At 35.4% G+C, this 17,969-nt stretch overlaps 2 protein-coding genes and 1 long non-coding RNA gene across 4 annotated transcripts; 1 reads left to right on the top strand and 2 right to left on the bottom strand.

Moving 5' to 3' along the window:
• LOC18787272 (protein CNGC15b) lies at positions 2,412-6,887 on the bottom strand. Its single transcript, XM_020557424.1, has 7 exons — positions 6,834-6,887; positions 6,320-6,748; positions 5,826-6,041; positions 5,020-5,291; positions 4,752-4,863; positions 4,138-4,581; positions 2,412-3,752 (listed from the first exon to the last, which is right to left on the bottom strand). The coding sequence occupies exons 2-7, from the start codon at positions 6,716-6,718 to the stop codon at positions 2,412-2,414; spliced, it is 2,784 nt and encodes a 927-aa protein (XP_020413013.1). The 5' UTR covers positions 6,719-6,748; positions 6,834-6,887.
• On the top strand, positions 7,221-9,075 carry LOC109947510. The gene is made up of 3 exons (XR_002270283.1): positions 7,221-7,712; positions 8,548-8,637; positions 8,831-9,075. It is a non-coding gene; the product is annotated as an uncharacterized LOC109947510 (long non-coding RNA).
• LOC18786733 (cyclic nucleotide-gated ion channel 1) lies at positions 9,657-15,185 on the bottom strand. Of its 2 annotated transcripts, none has more exons than XM_007220671.2 (7): positions 14,995-15,185; positions 14,165-14,642; positions 13,131-13,355; positions 12,265-12,551; positions 12,061-12,172; positions 11,684-11,962; positions 9,657-11,317 (listed from the first exon to the last, which is right to left on the bottom strand). In XM_007220671.2, the coding sequence occupies exons 1-7, from the start codon at positions 15,087-15,089 to the stop codon at positions 9,884-9,886; spliced, it is 2,910 nt and encodes a 969-aa protein (XP_007220733.2). In that variant the 5' UTR covers positions 15,090-15,185; the 3' UTR covers positions 9,657-9,883. The 2 variants fall into 2 exon arrangements, with proteins under 2 accessions (XP_007220733.2, XP_020413360.1); XM_020557771.1 differs by having other exon boundaries at positions 14,165-14,639.

The raw sequence follows: 17,969 nt of genomic DNA, 5'->3' as shown, positions 1-17,969 counted from the left end.
CAAATATATACACTTGTTCTAAATATATATATATATATACTTGCTTTGAAATTTCAATTAAAAGGAAAAATAGACCAAAGATTTTGAAACACTTCAACGTTTCGGTTTTAAACACTTCAACCATTCAATATTGGATGTTTCAACGTAAATTGATTAGTGAGTAATAATTAATTAATCGGTAATAAAACAATACAAGCTATTTAAAACAAACAGTAACTTAGAAAACGGACACACATAAAATAATAATACATTGAGCTATAATAATAATACCACATAAATTAGTCTGTAGGTTTTATTGTCAAACACTAGCAGTAATTTCCCAAACGTTAGCAACAAATTATAAACATATAAATGTACCAACAATATTTAAAGTAGTTGAAATTGTATAGACAATATGAAAGCTTCAAACTGCATCTACCCAAAATAAATCATAATTTTCATTTTGAAAATCCAAAACAAATGCAAAAGCTTCAGTCAAAGAGTTAAAAGATATTAAAGCAATAGCAATACGGGAAGGAAACAACTTTAGCTTACAAAGGCTTTAGATTGTTATAAAAAATAATAGTTTTCCTCTTTCCGTAAAGCCAAATACAAAACATTTATAACATATAACATATAAACAAATTGGAAAGCTTTGAAGGTATAATAAAATTGAAGAAAACAAAATAATAGGTAAGTAAAGGAAAATAAATAATAAGTAAGAATGTGAGTTTGGTACGGTGAAGCACGTCAAAGACGCTGTCCTAAAGCCTTTGTAGCCTCCCTACGTGCAGGTACTGACGGTCTACAAGACTCCATGATACGACCCCTTGTACACAAACTCAAGATCCGCTATGAGCACGTTCACAGACAGATATAGGTATCCAAGTCACATAATCATTGCCCAAAATAATAATAATAAAGTAGAGAATATATGTAAAAGTAGAAAAGGAGAGAATTAGAATGTGTATGTGATATTCTGATAGTGTATTGTATATATCGTGTGTTATTGTGTGTATTGTGTGTGTTCAAATGTGAAGGAGGAGTGACCTTTTATAGGCATCCAAAAACATGTAACCTTCACCAACCATAAAAGTTCACCAACCAAAAAATTAAAGCTTTTACCAACCGAAAATAAAACCTGAATATTAAATATTTATAAACCCCACAATAAATAAAATAAAACCGCCAAAATAATTAAATAAATAAAACGGTTAAATTTTTAAAACCTTTTAAAATTCCAACACACACAACTATGATGCCGTGGGAATTTGAACATGAGACCTCTATGCTAACATTATAGAAATTAGAGAGAAGAACAGAAGAATACTTGAGAGAAAAACCAGAGGAGTAAACTCAGAAATGTTATTAAGAGAGAATACAGAGTTGTAGCCACTCAGACTTTTTATACAATAGAGTCTCTAAGTAAGCTCTGTAACTAACTCACATGGATATTACAGCTGTTACAGCTGTGAGCTACACGTGACAGACCCACTTGACTTAGCTAATAACAGATAGCTAACCAATTCTAGAAGCTAATCTAACTAATTCTTATTTTGGTAAACCCTCTAGTTTGCAAGTTAAAGGTTATTTTTTACTGAGTTAGACCTGATTGGCATAAAGTCCAATGCTCTTTTATAATATAGCTGAATGCGTAAAATTGCTTTAGTGAGAGCAGGTCGAACGGAGGCTCAGCAACCATCATGGGGCTGCAACAGTTAGAAACTGAATCCACCAAACCATCCCCCAATGGACCTGTTTTGGGGTCTAAAGCTTGAAGCCCAACGGCAGTGTCTTAAATATATTAGTGTGGTTGGTTGCAGCCCATAAACCCAAGCGGGCCTCGCGAGAAAGCCTAGCGCCCACGTGAAGCAAAGACTTGTCCCATTCACCGGCAGAAGAAGGACGCCTGGGTGTTATTGGTATTGATATCAACGGCTATGATATCACGAGAAAGCCGAGCATACTCTTCGGTTTAGTTTCTGTTTAAACTCAATTATTCATGTTGCTTTTTTAATGTGCAATCGATCCAGATCAGCGGAGAGCGGGGAAAAAGCACAAGACCCTCCCCACAGGATCGCAGATCTGATTACAGTAGGAGTCCTATTGATGATGTTGAAGGGGACAAGAATGGGGATAGGAGGCATAGAAGCCCTGCTGAAGAAAACGGTCGCAGCCAGCAATTTGGATTTCTGTGGGGGCAATAGGTAATTTATGATTCGGATCCAGCGTTGTCAACTTCTTCACCAACGCGTACAAGACACTAGTGGTGAGTTGATTACAAGATTAACAGGAACTAATTAGAGTATAAGCACGAATATAAACAGAGAATTATTCACTAATTAGATTAATAAAGCATCTGCAAACAACACTAATTAGAGTTTGAACCTTGATTGCTTGTTTAATTATTTATATTTTATTATTATTGTTGTTTACGGTTGCAAAGAGGTTGGCCTGTTTGAGAAACTGGGTTCTCCCCTTTGATACTTTGCCATAAATTTGCGCAATCCCTCAAGCTCCACGGCTACTTGCTCCATGGAAGGCCTTTCCTCCCTTTTTGACCTTAAACATTTTTTTGCCAGATCCGCCACCTTTTTGGCCGTCTCAGAAGTTGTTTCATCGACTATTATTTCACCATCCAAAATTTGATTCAAGCGACCCTCTTCCATTGAGGATAGAAGAGAGGTTGCCAGTGGTGGCTCTTCCCCTTTGCTGTTAGGAGAAGCTGGCTTTTGACTTGTTAGTAGCTCCGCTAGGATAACTCCAAAGCTATAGACGTCACTCTTTTCTGCTAGTCTGTCTCCTTGAAAATAAGGATCAAAGTATTCTCTCGAGTTTAGTGAACAATCGAAATTCCAGAATTCATATAGCGACAGTCCAATGGCAGACAACTTTGCGGTGTAATGATGATCCAATAGTATATGTTTTGACGACAAAAATAGGTGTATGTATGGCGGACTGAATGAGTGTAAGTAAGCTAGTGCTCCAGCTGTTTCTGACGCAATCTTGAGTCGTAACTCCAGTGAAAGTAGAGTAGTTGGTGGCGATGATGATCCTACAAAGCTGCCTGCTGCTTCTTCTTTATGAATGTGCTCAAAAAGTGTGCCATTGGGAATGTACTCAAAAACCAGTGCTCGTGTCTCTGGTTCCAGACAACCACCTAAGAACCTCACCACATTTATGTGCTTGGTCTGAGAAGCAACAGCCGCCTCAATAGCTACATCTCCATGATAAATAACTGTGTACTTCTTTATCGCAACCACTGTTTCATCATCTGGTGGCATGAGCAGTACCCCTTTGTAAAAGGTTGCATACCTGTCCTCATGAATGATTGTATTTTCATGGTAGTTTTCTGTTGCCTTCTCAAGTTCTTTTGCACGAAATATTCTACGAATCATCCCAACGAAATGGTGCATTCTGACCACTCCCCCCAAGTCGCTAGCCGTGAGAACAAGGGCTTCAACATGACCTATTGCCTTAGCAGACTCGGTTGCCAAGGGTCTTTCGAACCAAGGATATAAGATCCACGATGGCGAAAGTAGAAGTTCTTCTCCACATACTTCTCCTGCACCTCGAGTTCGTTGCTGCAAATTATTATTAGAAGAAGAACCATCTCTCTTTTCAATGGATACATGTCCGTCCACAATGAATAGCATCATTTCAAGTGGTTCACCCTTTTTAATAATGATAGAATTGTCATCAAACTCCCTGTGCTTAAGATACGAACAAATGCTTCTCAATACATGTTCGTTCATGTTTTGCAACATCGGCACCTAGAAATAGAATGAATTAATAAATACATACATCTTATCTTAGAAGAATACAGAAAGAATAGTAATTAGAATATTGTTAGTCGCGTGTCTCTAGATCTGAGTCTCATGTGATCTTGGTGTTTTGTGAGATTCATATATGGCGTGGATGTTCCTTAATTTTCATGCCTCTCATCTACAATCGTATATATAAACTAAGGATTATACTTATTTAACCTAAGGATGTGTTGTATTATAAACTAAGGATGTGTGTTGGTATTTTGAAAGTTTCACAACTATATCTCTCCCCTTAGAGTTACTTGTATAACACTGCTTGAGTTAACAAGTTATTATTAAATATGGAAAGGGTGCTAGTAATTATTAGAGTCACGGATTTGGAGGAACTTACTTGCTTCAACCTAGCCATAGGCATACAATTTTTAATACGTGTCTGAAGATCCAAGGGAAGAATAGTGAGGATATAGTCCAAATCAGCATCTCTGTTTTCATCACGTTCTTGTCGTGCCTTCCCCATGATCTGCGACTTGAAGCTTTTGGGGATGCCATTTTTAGATAACCACAACTCTATCTCGCTCTCTTCCATCTTCTGTTCCATTTTAATACGTGTCTGAAGATCCAAGGGAAGAATAGTGAAGATATAGTCCAAATCAGCATCCCTGTTTTCTTCAAGTTCTTGTCGTACCTTCCCCATGATCTGCGACTTGAACTTTTTGGGGATGCCATTTTTAGATAACCACAACTCTGTCTCGCGACCTTTCTCTTCCATCTTCTGTTCCATTTTCATCTTGTGTCTATGCGCCTCTATTCTTTGAGTATCCAACTGCATGTATGTCTATATATGCCAACACAAGTAGCTCAGTCATTAACTAGGAATTACTTATTTATCCTTCCCAATCAAAAACCAACCCAAGCTTTAGAAATAAACATAAACATAAAAAAGCCAACACTGTGCATATAGAATATCAGAGCCAAAAAAGAAGAAGAGAGAGAGAGATTAAAAACCTGCACATTTCCAATGAGATATAAGAATAAAAGCAATCCAGTTATAGAGATGAACGCTGCAAAGAGGTTCTCCCATCCATCCACGCTAGGCTCAAGGTTTGAACCAAGAGAACTGGAGAAATGAAATATATTAGAGACAAAATATTGAACTTTTTTTTGGGTTCAACAAATTATATCACGCATGTGTGAGATTGAATTTATATTATTCTCCAACAAATTAAGCAAATCGATTTCCGATTCAACAAAACGACAAAAAATATATACAAACCTCAAATTTCGCAGTCCCCACCAAAAACAATTGGAGAATTTCTGGAAAAAATTTGTTGACCCCGGTATACCAGATTGAAGGACTGTAATATATATACCAACATTCACTGGACTTATAGGGCATATATCATTTAGAAATGTAATATTTCTAAATGCGTGATGGTCACGACAACCAAAACTACTAGTGTTACATTTATTTTCTTTTCGACATGCATCGTGCCAACAAATGGCCATCCGTTGAATAGCAAAAAAGTACCATATGGCACCAAGTACCTGAAGAATAATAAGGTAATTATTAATTAGATTAGACTTAGAGATGATTATGAAATTATGAAGAAACAAAATTGAGCAGACTAAGAATTGTGAGGGTTTCTACCTATCGTGGTGCATAATATATTTACTCTCACGCCCAAACTATCTAGAGTTTGAATCCCCTATTGTAACATCAAGAGAAAAAAAAAATACATACTCCACATATTGAAAGAAGATTTTAAAGTTATAATATATTATATTGTTTTATTTTTTGTCGAATAATATATTGATCGTTTTGCCCGAAATTTTACCAAGAAATCCAACCAAACAATGCTACATAAGCCTTTTATTTGTTGATAGTTTTGTCCGCTTTAGTTTTTTTTTTTTAAATAACATGTTAGTTTGTTGTTCTCTTGTGATTGGTACTCTAAATGTCAAGTTGATGTCTTTGATTGGACTATTGAAGTTTATCTTTGATGTAAAAAAAAAATTTATCTAAAGCAAGCAATTGTACTATGAAAGTAAAATAAATCACGATAAAATATTGAAACTTACATGACTAGCAAGGATATACATAAAGAAATTCAAGACACCTTTAACCCAGATAGCAATCTCTCCAGTCTTTCTCTGTTTAAATTCCTCACATAATAAGTAGATACGAAATACTCGCGGAACATATTGCAATAGAACAAAAAGGTTCATAGTAACCATCCTTATCGTGTTCAAAGATCTCAAGTTCCTCAGTTTTGAAAAGAAAGTGAGAATTGCAACCTGGACAAGATACATTGATAACATGAATAGTTAAAATCTAATTAACAAGAGTAAAACAATGAATCATTAATGAACTTTTTTTCTTTTTTCTATAGCAGATATTGAGTTGTTTAATATACGTGTGTATTCAATTTATGAATATATCAAATAATCTTATATGAGGAAAGATTTGAAAAAATAGTCTTAATATTTTCTTAAAAACAGACGAAATCTCCTTTGCATGAAAACAGGGAGATTGGTAAAACAAACAATTAATTCTAAGAAAGGGCTTCTCTTACCTGTGGAAGCGGAAGAATAGCCAAAATGTCAATTAAGATATTGTATGACCCCAACATTGTCTTAGTTATTGTTGGCACAAAAAATTTCGTCCAATATCTTATTTTCGAGCGATAATAATGTCTACGACGATATTCATGCATGAAATCCGAATAGTTGCGGGATGTATAAATTTGAAAAATAATGTCAAATAAATAGGAAAGATCAGTGAGTGATCTTAAAAGAAGAGCGGCAATCTTCAAGTTTCTGTCAAATTGCAGGCACTTGATATCATCCTTCATCATAGGAACGTAGAGAAACAATGGATCCAGCAGAACAGCAAACAGACATGATGCTACAAATATCTTCTTCCAGTTTTGAAGGAAAGACTCCCTTGGAAGGGAATCATGATGAGTTTCCATTGAGGCCCTGAATCTGTATAATAGCGATTGCTGGAGAAAAAAGAAGAACAAATTAATATAAAATTACTTTAATAAAACATTGAGACAAAAAGTGGTTTAATAATCAATGTAATACTTTTCCGCACAGAAATGTAATTGGATACTTGGTCGATCGTAGTCGGATTGCAAGTGCAACACACTCACCTTATTAGTTGTCCTCAAATCAACAGATTAATGGCTCCATACATAAAGAAAAAAACAAATTACTTGCAACTAAAGCAACACAATTATTCTGCAAGTAAAGTTGCTTCAGCTTCAGCTTCCTCTCCCTGCAATTAAAGAACCACAATTATTCTGCAAGTAAAGTTACTCCAGCTTCCTCTTCAGTGTTCTCCACTAAAACTGAGTTCACAATTCACTGTTCCTAATCTGTAGCTTAGGAATAGTGAAGTGACGCTTTTGCCCCCGCTTAAGTGATGGTCTGCTTTCTTGAGTTGACTTATGAGCAGTGAATTAGCCGTTTGGCCCTCCAGCTCTCTTCTCTTCTCTTCGTTGGAGTCGCTGAGAGAAGGAAAGCCTCCTCTCCTTCATCGCAGCCCTCTCTCTCTCTCTCTCTCTCTCTCTCTTCTCTCTTCCTTTCTCTCCTCCGCTGCGAACGTTTCGTTCGCTCTGAAATTTCTTCATCGTTCTCATCATTTCTTCCTTTTTCATTCCATCGTTCTTTGTTTCAGCCTTTCTCGCACTTCTTTTCCAGTGAAATGACTTGGTTAATTAGCTTCTGCTCTTCCCGTTTGCTCTCCTCTCCTTCGATTGTAACGACTTGGAGCCTTCGTTCTATCAGATGCTGAGTTCGCTTCTAACCAGGTTGGTTGGCCTTGCAATGGTGGGAGAGGTCGGTCTACTGTTTGGAGATTATCTGGAGGCTTCGACTTTATAGGAGTGGCGTGTGTCGGTCTTCTTCTTTAGATCAAACTCCAGCTTTCTCTCTGTTTCAATCTCTTTCTCTCACTGATTTGTAAGTAAATTTTGCTTCATCTTTCCATTCGATTTTTGTTGCTCTTCTTTTTCATTTTTGTTGTTACTAATATCTTGGATCTTATTTGATTAAACTATAAGACCTGTTTTAATTTGCTGCCCTAAAAGTCCAAATCCCTCATTTTTCCTCATAGTGGGTCTGTGTTATTGATATGCAAATTTTATCCAAATACTGAAATTGATTTGATTGTGTTATTATTTTGATTAAATCAGGTTAAACAATTTAGTTATTAAAATACTATATGATTGCTTTTGGTAAGGTTTTCTCTTTGGTATTAAAAATTAGTTGGTAAACCCTGAAATCGGTATTTGGATATGCTGGTTCGTTTGTTACAGGGTTTAGGATAGCTCTGTCTAAAGATATGTTCGTTCTTTTACTACAGGGTTTTAATTCAAATTCGTTCTTATACTGGTTTATGGGACTGAGGATTTGAATTTGATAATTTTTGTTTTGGTAAGGGAAAGAAAATTTGGGAGTGTGATTCTAGGAACTGATTGCAATGTTTTAGCATAGTTGACTTGAAGAAGACTGGTTTAGGAAATATATGTGGGATTTGAAAATTTGACTTCTAAATTGGAATTCTGTTTGCGGACATTAGTGATGACGAGAAAGAATTCAGAAAAGTTAAAATTTATAATTTTTTTCTTTGTGGGTTTGATTTACCAAGCATATTTTTGCTGATTTTTGCGTTGAATGGAGACTTGTTGAAAATTAAAAAAGTTTGTATATCCTAATTTCAGAATGCAGAGTTTGGTTCTATTATTTTTTTCCTTTTCATGGGCTAATAATTTGGCCATGGTTCTACTCTTTGCAGCTGCTAGGGACTGGAATGGATACGCAGGATACATCTCCTTCAGTGTTGCTATTCTTTAACAAGCAAAGATTTATATTTAATGTTGAAGAGGTAATGAACTCAATTACATACATATTCCCTGTGGTTTCTTTCTGTACAGATTTTGCTCAAGCAAATTTTTTGGTTTAATGAAAAGATTGTGCATGCATAAAATACTCAAGCTAATTTCTTCTCCAATTTTTCTGTTTTTTCTTCCTTTTTTTTTTTTAAAAAAAAAACCATGTCATCTTTTGATATTTTGCAGGTGGTCTTTCGTTGCTTTGGATAGAGCAGTTTGGTAGGTGTTTTCAGTTCTATTAAGCAAGGGGTGAGTTTATAGGCTGAAATTTCAATTAATGGTTTTAAGTTTTGCGAATCGAGCATAGGAATTAGCTAATGGCATCAATTGACAATTGGTTGGTGTTAATTTATTGTTGTAATGATAGGTTTAGATGATTACAATATTTGAACATGTTGGTAAATCCATTTGAGTGTTTTGGCAATTGGGTAGTTGAGATGTTCCCTGCCTATTTTCATCGCTTTATACACATTTAACGCAATTTTAAAACCAGCAGCATCGCGCGGACACCTTTTGCTAGTTTTAGCTAAAAGCACTAGAAAGCTATTTTAGGAACTCTCTAAAATTTCTGCGTGATATATGTACAAAAATTTCGGATGCAACCGTGAAAGGCACAAATTCGTAGTTTGATAGACGATCCAACTCTGAGTTGCAATAGCCGTGTGACCAAGTCATGTAGTGGAACTTTTGAGGGCCCAGTGGTCCCATTTTATGAAAGTAGATAGGAGCTCGTTGTCTTCTCCAATTTTCATCTTCTTCACCATGTGGCTCAGAAACTTTGAGATGTATACATACAATATACAACACATTGGTTTCATGTTCTTCTTTGTTGCCATTACTTCAAGGCTAATTTTAACCCTAAACCATTTATTTAAAGACTAATTAACTATGATAATTAACCATCTATATACTAGGAGTTAGGGCCGAATAACCATCTATATAATTAACTATGATAACTGTGAAACCTTTCTGATTATTGTTACAGACTTGTGTACAAGAAGTTAGGGCCGAATGAGCAAAATAAGGTGTAAACCAGGTTTCTATTATTTAGGGAAAGTTGTAAGATGTAACAGAAGCACAAATATAAGCAGAAATTTGAGCATAAGCAAGCACGAATATAAACAGAGGATCTTGACTTGTAAGTTGTAACAGAGAAAGGAAGGTTGGAGCATCAAGAGTAGAGAAGCATCTGCAAACAACACTAATTAGAGTCAATTGTTATTGTTGTTGTTTGTGAGATCAACAGAAACTGGGTTCTCCCCTTTGATTCTCTGCCATAAACTTGAGCAATCTCTGAAGCTCTGCGGCTACTTCTTTCATGGAAGGCCTTTCACCCCCTTTTGGCCTTAAACATCTTTTTGCCAGATCCGCCACTTGCTTGGCCGTGTCAGATGAAGTTGCTTCATTGACTATTATTTCACCATCCAGAATTTGATCCAAGTGACCCTTTTCCAATGAGGATAGAAACCAGGCCAGGTCTCTCTTTTCCATAACCCTCTCAGGAGAAAAATCTCGCATGTTGTACGGGTTCCGACGATACATCCAGCAGAGCGAAACAGCGTTCCATTCTTTTAGACCCGCATTGGCGTCCAGTTGAGTGCCGCAATATTTCCTTTCATTATCATTTTCGAACACTTGACTGGTTAGTAGCTCCGCTAAGACAACTCCAAAGTTATAGACGTCACTCTTTTCTCTTAGCGCCTGCGGTTGATTATACTCAAGGTCCAAGTACCGTAATTTCTCTCGCACATAAGCTGCCACAGCTTCATCTTCATCATCATCGTCATCGTCATCATCAATGAACAATCGTGAAACTCCAAAGCCAGACAACTTCGCCGTGAAATCATCATCCAATAGTATATTTTTTGTGTTCACATGTCCGTGTATGATTGGCTTATTGGGAGTGAATGAGTGCAAGTAAGCCAGTGCTTCTGCGGTCTCTGACGCTATCTTTATCCGTAACTCCCATGAAAGTGGTGATGATGATCCTCTGCCCTCTTCTTCTTTATGAGTGTGTTGGGAAAGAGTGCCTTTGGGAATGTACTCAAAAACCAGTGCTTGTGTCTGTGGTTCCAAACAACAGCCTAAGAACCTCACCACATTTTTGTGGTCTATCTGAGAAGCAACCCCAACCTCTTTAATTACACGTGGACTATAACTGATAGGTCTAGTAGTTTTGGACTTCTTTACCGCAACCCTTGTGCCATCTGGTAGATTTCCTTCGTAAACGGTTGCAGAGATTCCTTGACCAATGATATTATGGTAATTGTTTGTTGCCTCCTCAAGTTGTTTTGCACTAAATATTTTTGTCCCCAAAAAGTATTGCTTTCCGAATTCAAAGACCATATCCTGCACGTCACTAGCCTTGAGAACAAGGGCTTCAACATCACCTATTGTGATAGCAGACTTGGTTTCCGGTGCTTTGCGGGGAAATGAGGTTGACGGTAGCCTCCGTACAAGTTTTTCTCCACATACTTGTCCTGGACCTCGTTGCTGCAAATCACTGGAGCTATCTTTGCTTCTAATGCTTACAAGTCCTTCCACAATGTAGACCATCTTTTTAAGTCGTTTACCCTCTTCAATAATGATATCACCTTCAGTAAACTTCTTGGGCTTAAGACGCCGACAGATTTCTTTCAACACACTTTCATCCATGTTTTGAAACATTGGCACCTAGAATTAGAATTAATAAATAACATAATTATTATTCTATCTCTGCAGGTCTGGATCTTGATGTTTTTGTGATATTCATGTATGGTCCATAGTGTTCCGATTTCAAAATCTTAAAAGAACACAACAAAACCTTTAATTTATCTCATAGTGTTCTGATTTTATACCAACTTTATTGCTTTCTTATGATCTTTTTTTTTTAAAACTGAATTTTTTTTGGTCTAACATGTTACATGCCCCCCCAAGACATAAATTTCTAGCTCCACCACTGTGTATGGAGCATCTGCTTGCATCCATGCATGTCGATTTTTCATACTGATCATCTACAAACATACAACCTTAGTTAAAGTCATGGGTGAAGGAACTTACCTGCTTTAACCTAGTCATAGGCATATACTGTTTAATACGCATTTGAAGAGTCGAGGGAAGAATAGAGAAGATATAGTCCAAATCAGCATCCCTGTCTACTTCAACTTCTTGTCGCACCTTCACCATCATCTGCGACTTGATATCATTAATCAACCTTTTGGGGACGCCATTTTTAGATAACCACAACTCTGTCTCTGGATCTTTCTTTTCCATCTTTCGTTCCACTTTCATCTTGTGTCTATGGTCTTCTCTTCGTGCAGTATTCAACTGCATGTATGTCTATATATACCAACAAGCAGCTCAGTCATTATTAACTAGGAATTAGTTATTTATATATCATTGCCAATCAAAAACGATACAAGAAACTCAAGCCTAACCTGCAAATTCCCAATGAGATATAAGAATAAAAGCAAGCCAATTATAGATATAAAAGCCGCAAACAGGTTTTCCCATCCATCGATACTAGGCTCCAGGTTTGAACCAAGAGAACTGCAAAAATGAAATGGTGAAACATATGATTGGAAGTAAGCAAATTCATCACCCACACCAAACAAAACAACACAAAAAACAATTATGCAAACCTCAAATTTCGCAGGCCCCACCAAAAACAATTGGAGAACTTTTCAAAATAATTTGTTGAACCCGGTATACCAGATTGAAGGATTGTACTATATATACCAAAATCAAAACGCGTTGTATTCACTGGACTTATAGGGCATAAATCATTTAGAAATCTTATATTTCTAAATGTCTGATGCTCATGACAACCAAAAGTACTAGTGTCACATCCATTTTCTTTTCGACATGCATCATGCCAACAAATGGCAATTCGTTGGATAGCGAAAAAATACCATATGGCTCCAAGTACCTAAATAATAACAAGAAAATACCATTAGATTAGACTTAGAGATGATGATGAAAATATGAAGAAAATTTCTTTAACTTCACTCAAGTTTCCAACAACAACAACAACAACAACAAAAAAAAAAACTTCACTCAAGTTTAAAAAGAAAAAAAGAACTTCAAAAAATATTAATTAAATACTGCAAAATTTGCCGTATTTAGGTCACGTCACAACATTAGATTCTCGTTACTAGAACGGTATCCTTATTTCATCAACTTATCTTCACCCTTTAAACATACTTAGCGAGTTTCTACCTATAGCAGTACAAGGGACTAAAGTTTTGAATCCCCCTTATAACAAAAAGAAAAAATAACATACACTAAGGATTCGAAGAAGAAATTAATGTTATGATGATATATTATGGTTTTTCGAAAATGTAACTCAAGAATATTAAGCATATGTACTCTACTGTAATATGGATCATTTTGACCCATGTAATTAATATTGTCATTCATCAAGGTTGGTTGAGTTAAGAACCTAGCCTTTTACCAAAAAAATCCGAACAAATAATGCCTTTCACCAAGATTAAATATTGTTACTTACATGACTAGCGAGGATATACATAAAGAAATTCAAGACACCTTTAACCCATATGGCAGTCTCTCCGGTCCCTCCTTTAGGAGTCCTTTTAAGTTCCTTACATGATAAGTAGATACAAAGAACTCGTGGCACATATTGCAACAAAACAAAAAAGTTCATGATAGCCATCCTTTTTGTGCTCAAAGATCTCAAGTCCCTCATTTTTGAAAAGAAGATGAAGATTGCTACCTGGACAACATACATTAGTAATACAAACAATTAAATCAAATTAACAGGAGTAAAATTGTGAATTATTAATTAAGATATTTGTTGTCAGTTTCATTTGTTATAACCTATTTGGGTTCAAATTTGTTATAACCCATTTCATATATTGCCTAGTGTAGGTAATTCGCAACCACAATATGTGGAGCATACATCTCATAATAATGTGGAGCACACTTCTTATGCTTTTATAAGAGGAAAATGCTAGGAATACCACATTTACCACTTTTTAAACTATATTTCTAATAAAAGTGAGACCTATTATATTGGTGGTCTCCATTTCTATTAGAGAGATGGATTACAAACGCGGTCTCCCTAACATGACCTACAAACGCGGTCTCCCTAACATGACCCTAATAAAGGCAGGAAAAAAAAAATGGAGCAAATTGAATCTTATATGTAAAGACAAAAGCGGAAAATGGGGAAACATTTAAAATACCAAAAAATGCCCTTAATTAATGTAACTATTAAGAATTGAAGGTATTAATTAAATAAGCATAATATGGTAAATTTATACTTTTTCATATTTAAAAAAAAACAAAAAACAAAAAACAAAATCAAAACATGTATCCTACTTTTATGGAAGACAACTAACTGGCACATGCGCGAAGAGGCTAGTATTAGTAATAAATAATGACACAAGCTTTTGGGGGTCTGTGTTTAATTGTTTTGAGAGCATTTTTACTCACCACTTTAACCCAAGGTGTATCGTAACCACTATGTCCATATGCATAATTATGATTCTATAAATACAAAGTAAAAATGGATTCTCTTACCTGTGGAAGCGGAAGAATGGCCATAATGTCAATTAAGATATTGTATGACCCCAAGATTGTCTTAGCAATTGTTGGCACAAAATATTTCCTCCAAAATCTTATTTTCGAGCAGTAAAGCCTAATACGACGATATAGATCCATGACATCAGAATAGTTGGGTGATGCATAAATTTGAAAAATAATGTCCAATATATAGAAAAGATCAGTGACTGATCTTAAAAGAAGAGCGGCAATCTTCAAGTTTCTATCGTACAGCAGGCACTTGATTTCGTCCCTCATCATAGGAACGTAGAGAAACAATGGATCCAATAAAACAGCAAACAGACATGACGCTACAAATATCTTCTTCCACTTTTGAAGGAAGCACCCCTGAGGAGGATCATGAGCTTCCTCCTCTTTTGGTGACCATTTCTTACTTGATCCGTGTTCATCTTTCATGACTGAATTTTCCGCTGTAGCCTCTGGTTTTGAATGACTACTGGACAAAAAGAAGAAAGAAAAATAAAAATAAAAATTGCGCCTATCAGCTCGTTTGAAGAGAATTAAAAATTTGGCTGTGGTTAGATTATTGCAACGCAATGACTTTACAAGAAATTACCTAATCAAATCCAATTAATAAAATAATCAGCCAAACAAGGGACTTTACTAAGCCCTCACTTCAAACTCTCATCACTTTGAAGAAGTGAAGTAGTCCCTCATTCAAACACAACTTTGTTGTCCTCAAAACAACAAAAGGTTCTGTTCTGTACATTGTTTGATATAAGAAAGGAAAAAAAAATGAAAATGGTGCATGCATGTTAAAGTTGTACGTATATTATATGCAAACTAACCTTGCAACTTTCTCTTTCGAGTTGTCTGCAACTGGAGTTGCTTCAGCTTTCTCTTCCATCTTCTCCAAAGCTATAGCTACTTCACCGTTAGCCATAACAAACTCAAACCTTTTGTTTATTTGTTTGTTTTTTTTTCCTATTTACAGAAACTGAATCTGATTTTGGTAGTGGAATTTGCAAATGATGGAGCAAAACACTTTTTAAATCTCAAATTTTCTACTACTGAAGTCAAGTTTAAAATGGTAGATGTCTTCTTGGGGGCCCACGTGACCTATTCGTGTGGACTATTTTCTGCCACGTTTTGAGTCTTCTTGAATGCACCTGGGCTCCTCGATCGTTAAAAGGAGAGATATTTTTTTGGCAGCAGGTGAGTGAGCACTTGTCCTAAATGGTATTAAATAATGCCTGTTAGAAAGACTGGTATGGGTCGGGGTGGGCTCACAAGTCAACATCCGGTCGTCTCTATTATTTGATGGTAAAATTCCATGCACATGGATATGGTAGTAAGTGAAGTGATAGACAAATGCTTTACTTTTTAAAAGCAAATAATAATGTGACGACTACTTTGTTGACACTACGACCCCATTTGATCTGATTTAATTATTTTTTTCTTTCCTTCGTTTTTATTGCGTTCATTTTTTATTTTTTTATTTTTTTATTTTAAATGCCGAAGACTTGTTAATGGAATCTTTCCCAGTTAAAAAGAGTATTGACTTATAAACCAAAGATTTGAAGTTCAAATCTCCACAACATCATAGTTATATGTGTGTGTGAGAAATCTCTCTCTCCTATAATTTAGACTACCGCTTATATTAAAGAAAAAATGTCAAAGATTTAGATTACAACCACAATATCATTATCACCCATGACATGAGCATGGGTTTACTCCAGTGGAATCAAGCTCAACAACCCTAAACACTATCATCCATGGGGCTGCAACAGTTACAAACCGAAGCCACAAAACCATCCCCAATGGAGCTGTTTTGGGCTCTAATGCTTGAAGCTCATAAAACCCAAGCAAGCCTCAAGAGAAAGCCTAGCAAAGACTTCTCCCATTCCAAAATAAAAAATTCAATGGCAGAAGTAGGCACCGCTGTTATTAGGGGTGAGAATAAATTTGGCCGAATTGATGAAATCAGTCGATTCAAATTTCAATTATTAGTTTGGTTTGGTTTTGATTAAAAAAAAAAGGTCAAACGGTTTAAAAATCGAATCAAACCATATATGTTTTAGTTTAGTTTGATTTTGAGTTTTTATAAACTGATTCAAACCAAACTTGACCATTTATGTATATATTTATATTTTGTTTTACATGTATAATACTTTAATTAGGTAATAAATATATATGAATATTTGAAATGAGCTATATTAGTTATTGAAATTTGAAGTTTTATGACATGTTGAGCTTTATGATGGTTTCATACTCTAGAAAATGATTTAAGTACGGAGCGAGTTGTGAATTTGTTAGTTGAAATTAGGATAATAATGTTGAAAAAATGCAACAAGAAGGAGAATTGGGCTTAGGCCCAACCCGACTAAATCAAACTGTCTTAAATTGATTTGATTTGATTTCCTTTATGACTTTTGTCAAAACTGAACTGAACCAGAAAATTATATTGTAATGAATTCGATCAAGATTTTGAATTGAAACCGATTTAATCTAGACTGTGTCCATGCCTAGCTATTATTGTTATTGATATCAACGACCATGAAGAAAGCTCTTTTGTTTGTTTTGCAAATCAACGGCTCCTTTTTTTTTATTTATTTATTAATGTAGACACTTTTTTCCTATAAATACCCAACTTATTTCACTCAAATTTCACACCACCATCAATTCTCTCAAATTTAAACACTTTTTTTTTTCCCATCTTATAACCAGTTTTGCAAATAATCATGAGCTTGCTATTACAGGTTTATGATCATGAGATCCTTCCTTGACTTTTTACTGCTTGGGTTTTGGTCTGCGCCTAATCTATGAAAGTCCTTTGAATTAAATCCTTGGTGGGAGTAGTGAATTTTCAAGTATTATGTGAATTAAATCCTTGGTGGTTATGCAATTCATAAGAATCTGATGCAACCATGAAAAGGCAAATTAGTGTATATAGCTAGTCGTCTTTAACTAACAAATGTACGTACCTTGTTTTTTGTTCTGTTTTTTTTCTGGTTACAAGGTGGTTTGATCAAGAGAAACTAGCTTCTCCACTTTGATACTCTGCCATAAATTTGCTCAACCCCTCAAAGCTCCACAAAAACTACTTCTTTCATGGAAGGCGTTTCCTCCTCTTCACACCTTAAACATCTTGTTGCCAGATGGGTATACCAGATTGAAGGATTGTACTATATATACCAAAATCAAAGAGCGATGTATTCATTGGACTTATAGGGCAAAAATCATTAAGAAATTTGATATTTCTGAATGTGTGCTGCTCATTGCAGCCAAAAGTACTATTTCCACATCCATTTTCTTTTTGACATATGCATCATGACAATATATGGCTATTTGTTGAACAGCGAACAAATACCAAATGGCTCCAAGTACCTAAATAATAACAAGTTAGATAATTAGATTAGACTTAGAGATGATGATGAAAATACAAAGAGTATTTCATTTCTTGTTTTTCAAATACATAACTCAAGAATATTTAGTATATATATGCCTACTCTATTGTGATATGGATAATTTTGCCCCATGTGCCATTGCCATTCATCAAGGCTGATTGAGCTAAGAACCTAGTCTTTTACCAAATAATGTCATTCATCACGATTAAATATTGCTACTTACATGAGTAGCGAGGATGTACATAAAGAAATTCAGGAAACATTTAACCCATATAGCAATCTCTCCAATCTCTCCTTTAGAAGTCCTTTTAAGTTTCTTAAATAATTAGTAGATGCGATGAACTCCTTACTAGAGTCTAGATAAAAAATGATTTGCTATATAAAATAATCTGTGACTTAGTATTGACATATGATCA

This window comes from Prunus persica, chromosome G2, assembly GCF_000346465.2.
Source record: "Prunus persica cultivar Lovell chromosome G2, Prunus_persica_NCBIv2, whole genome shotgun sequence".
NCBI classification, from domain to species: Eukaryota; Viridiplantae; Streptophyta; class Magnoliopsida; order Rosales; family Rosaceae; genus Prunus; species Prunus persica.
Note: the sequence above shows the minus strand (reverse complement) of the source record. Positions and strands in the feature narration are given on the sequence as shown.

Bases quoted from the DNA above. Each gene is read 5' to 3' on its own strand.
- LOC18787272 (XM_020557424.1), bottom strand. From the start codon at position 6,718: ATGGAAACTCATCATGATTCCCTTCCAAGGGAGTCTTTCCTTCAAAAC. The intron at 5,292-5,825 runs GTAAGTTTCAAT...ATTATTCTTCAG, and splicing joins TGTATATCCTTGCTAGTCAT to GTACTTGGTGCCATATGGTA. The intron at 4,864-5,019 runs GTTTGTATATAT...TCATTTCTCCAG, and splicing joins TGGGGACTGCGAAATTTGAG to TTCTCTTGGTTCAAACCTTG.
- LOC18786733 (XM_007220671.2), bottom strand. From the start codon at position 15,089: ATGGCTAACGGTGAAGTAGCTATAGCTTTGGAGAAGATGGAAGAGAAA. The intron at 13,356-14,164 runs GTAAGAGAATCC...TATGTTGTCCAG, and splicing joins CCATTCTTCCGCTTCCACAG to GTAGCAATCTTCATCTTCTT. The intron at 12,173-12,264 runs GTTTGCATAATT...TCATTTTTGCAG, and splicing joins TGGGGCCTGCGAAATTTGAG to TTCTCTTGGTTCAAACCTGG.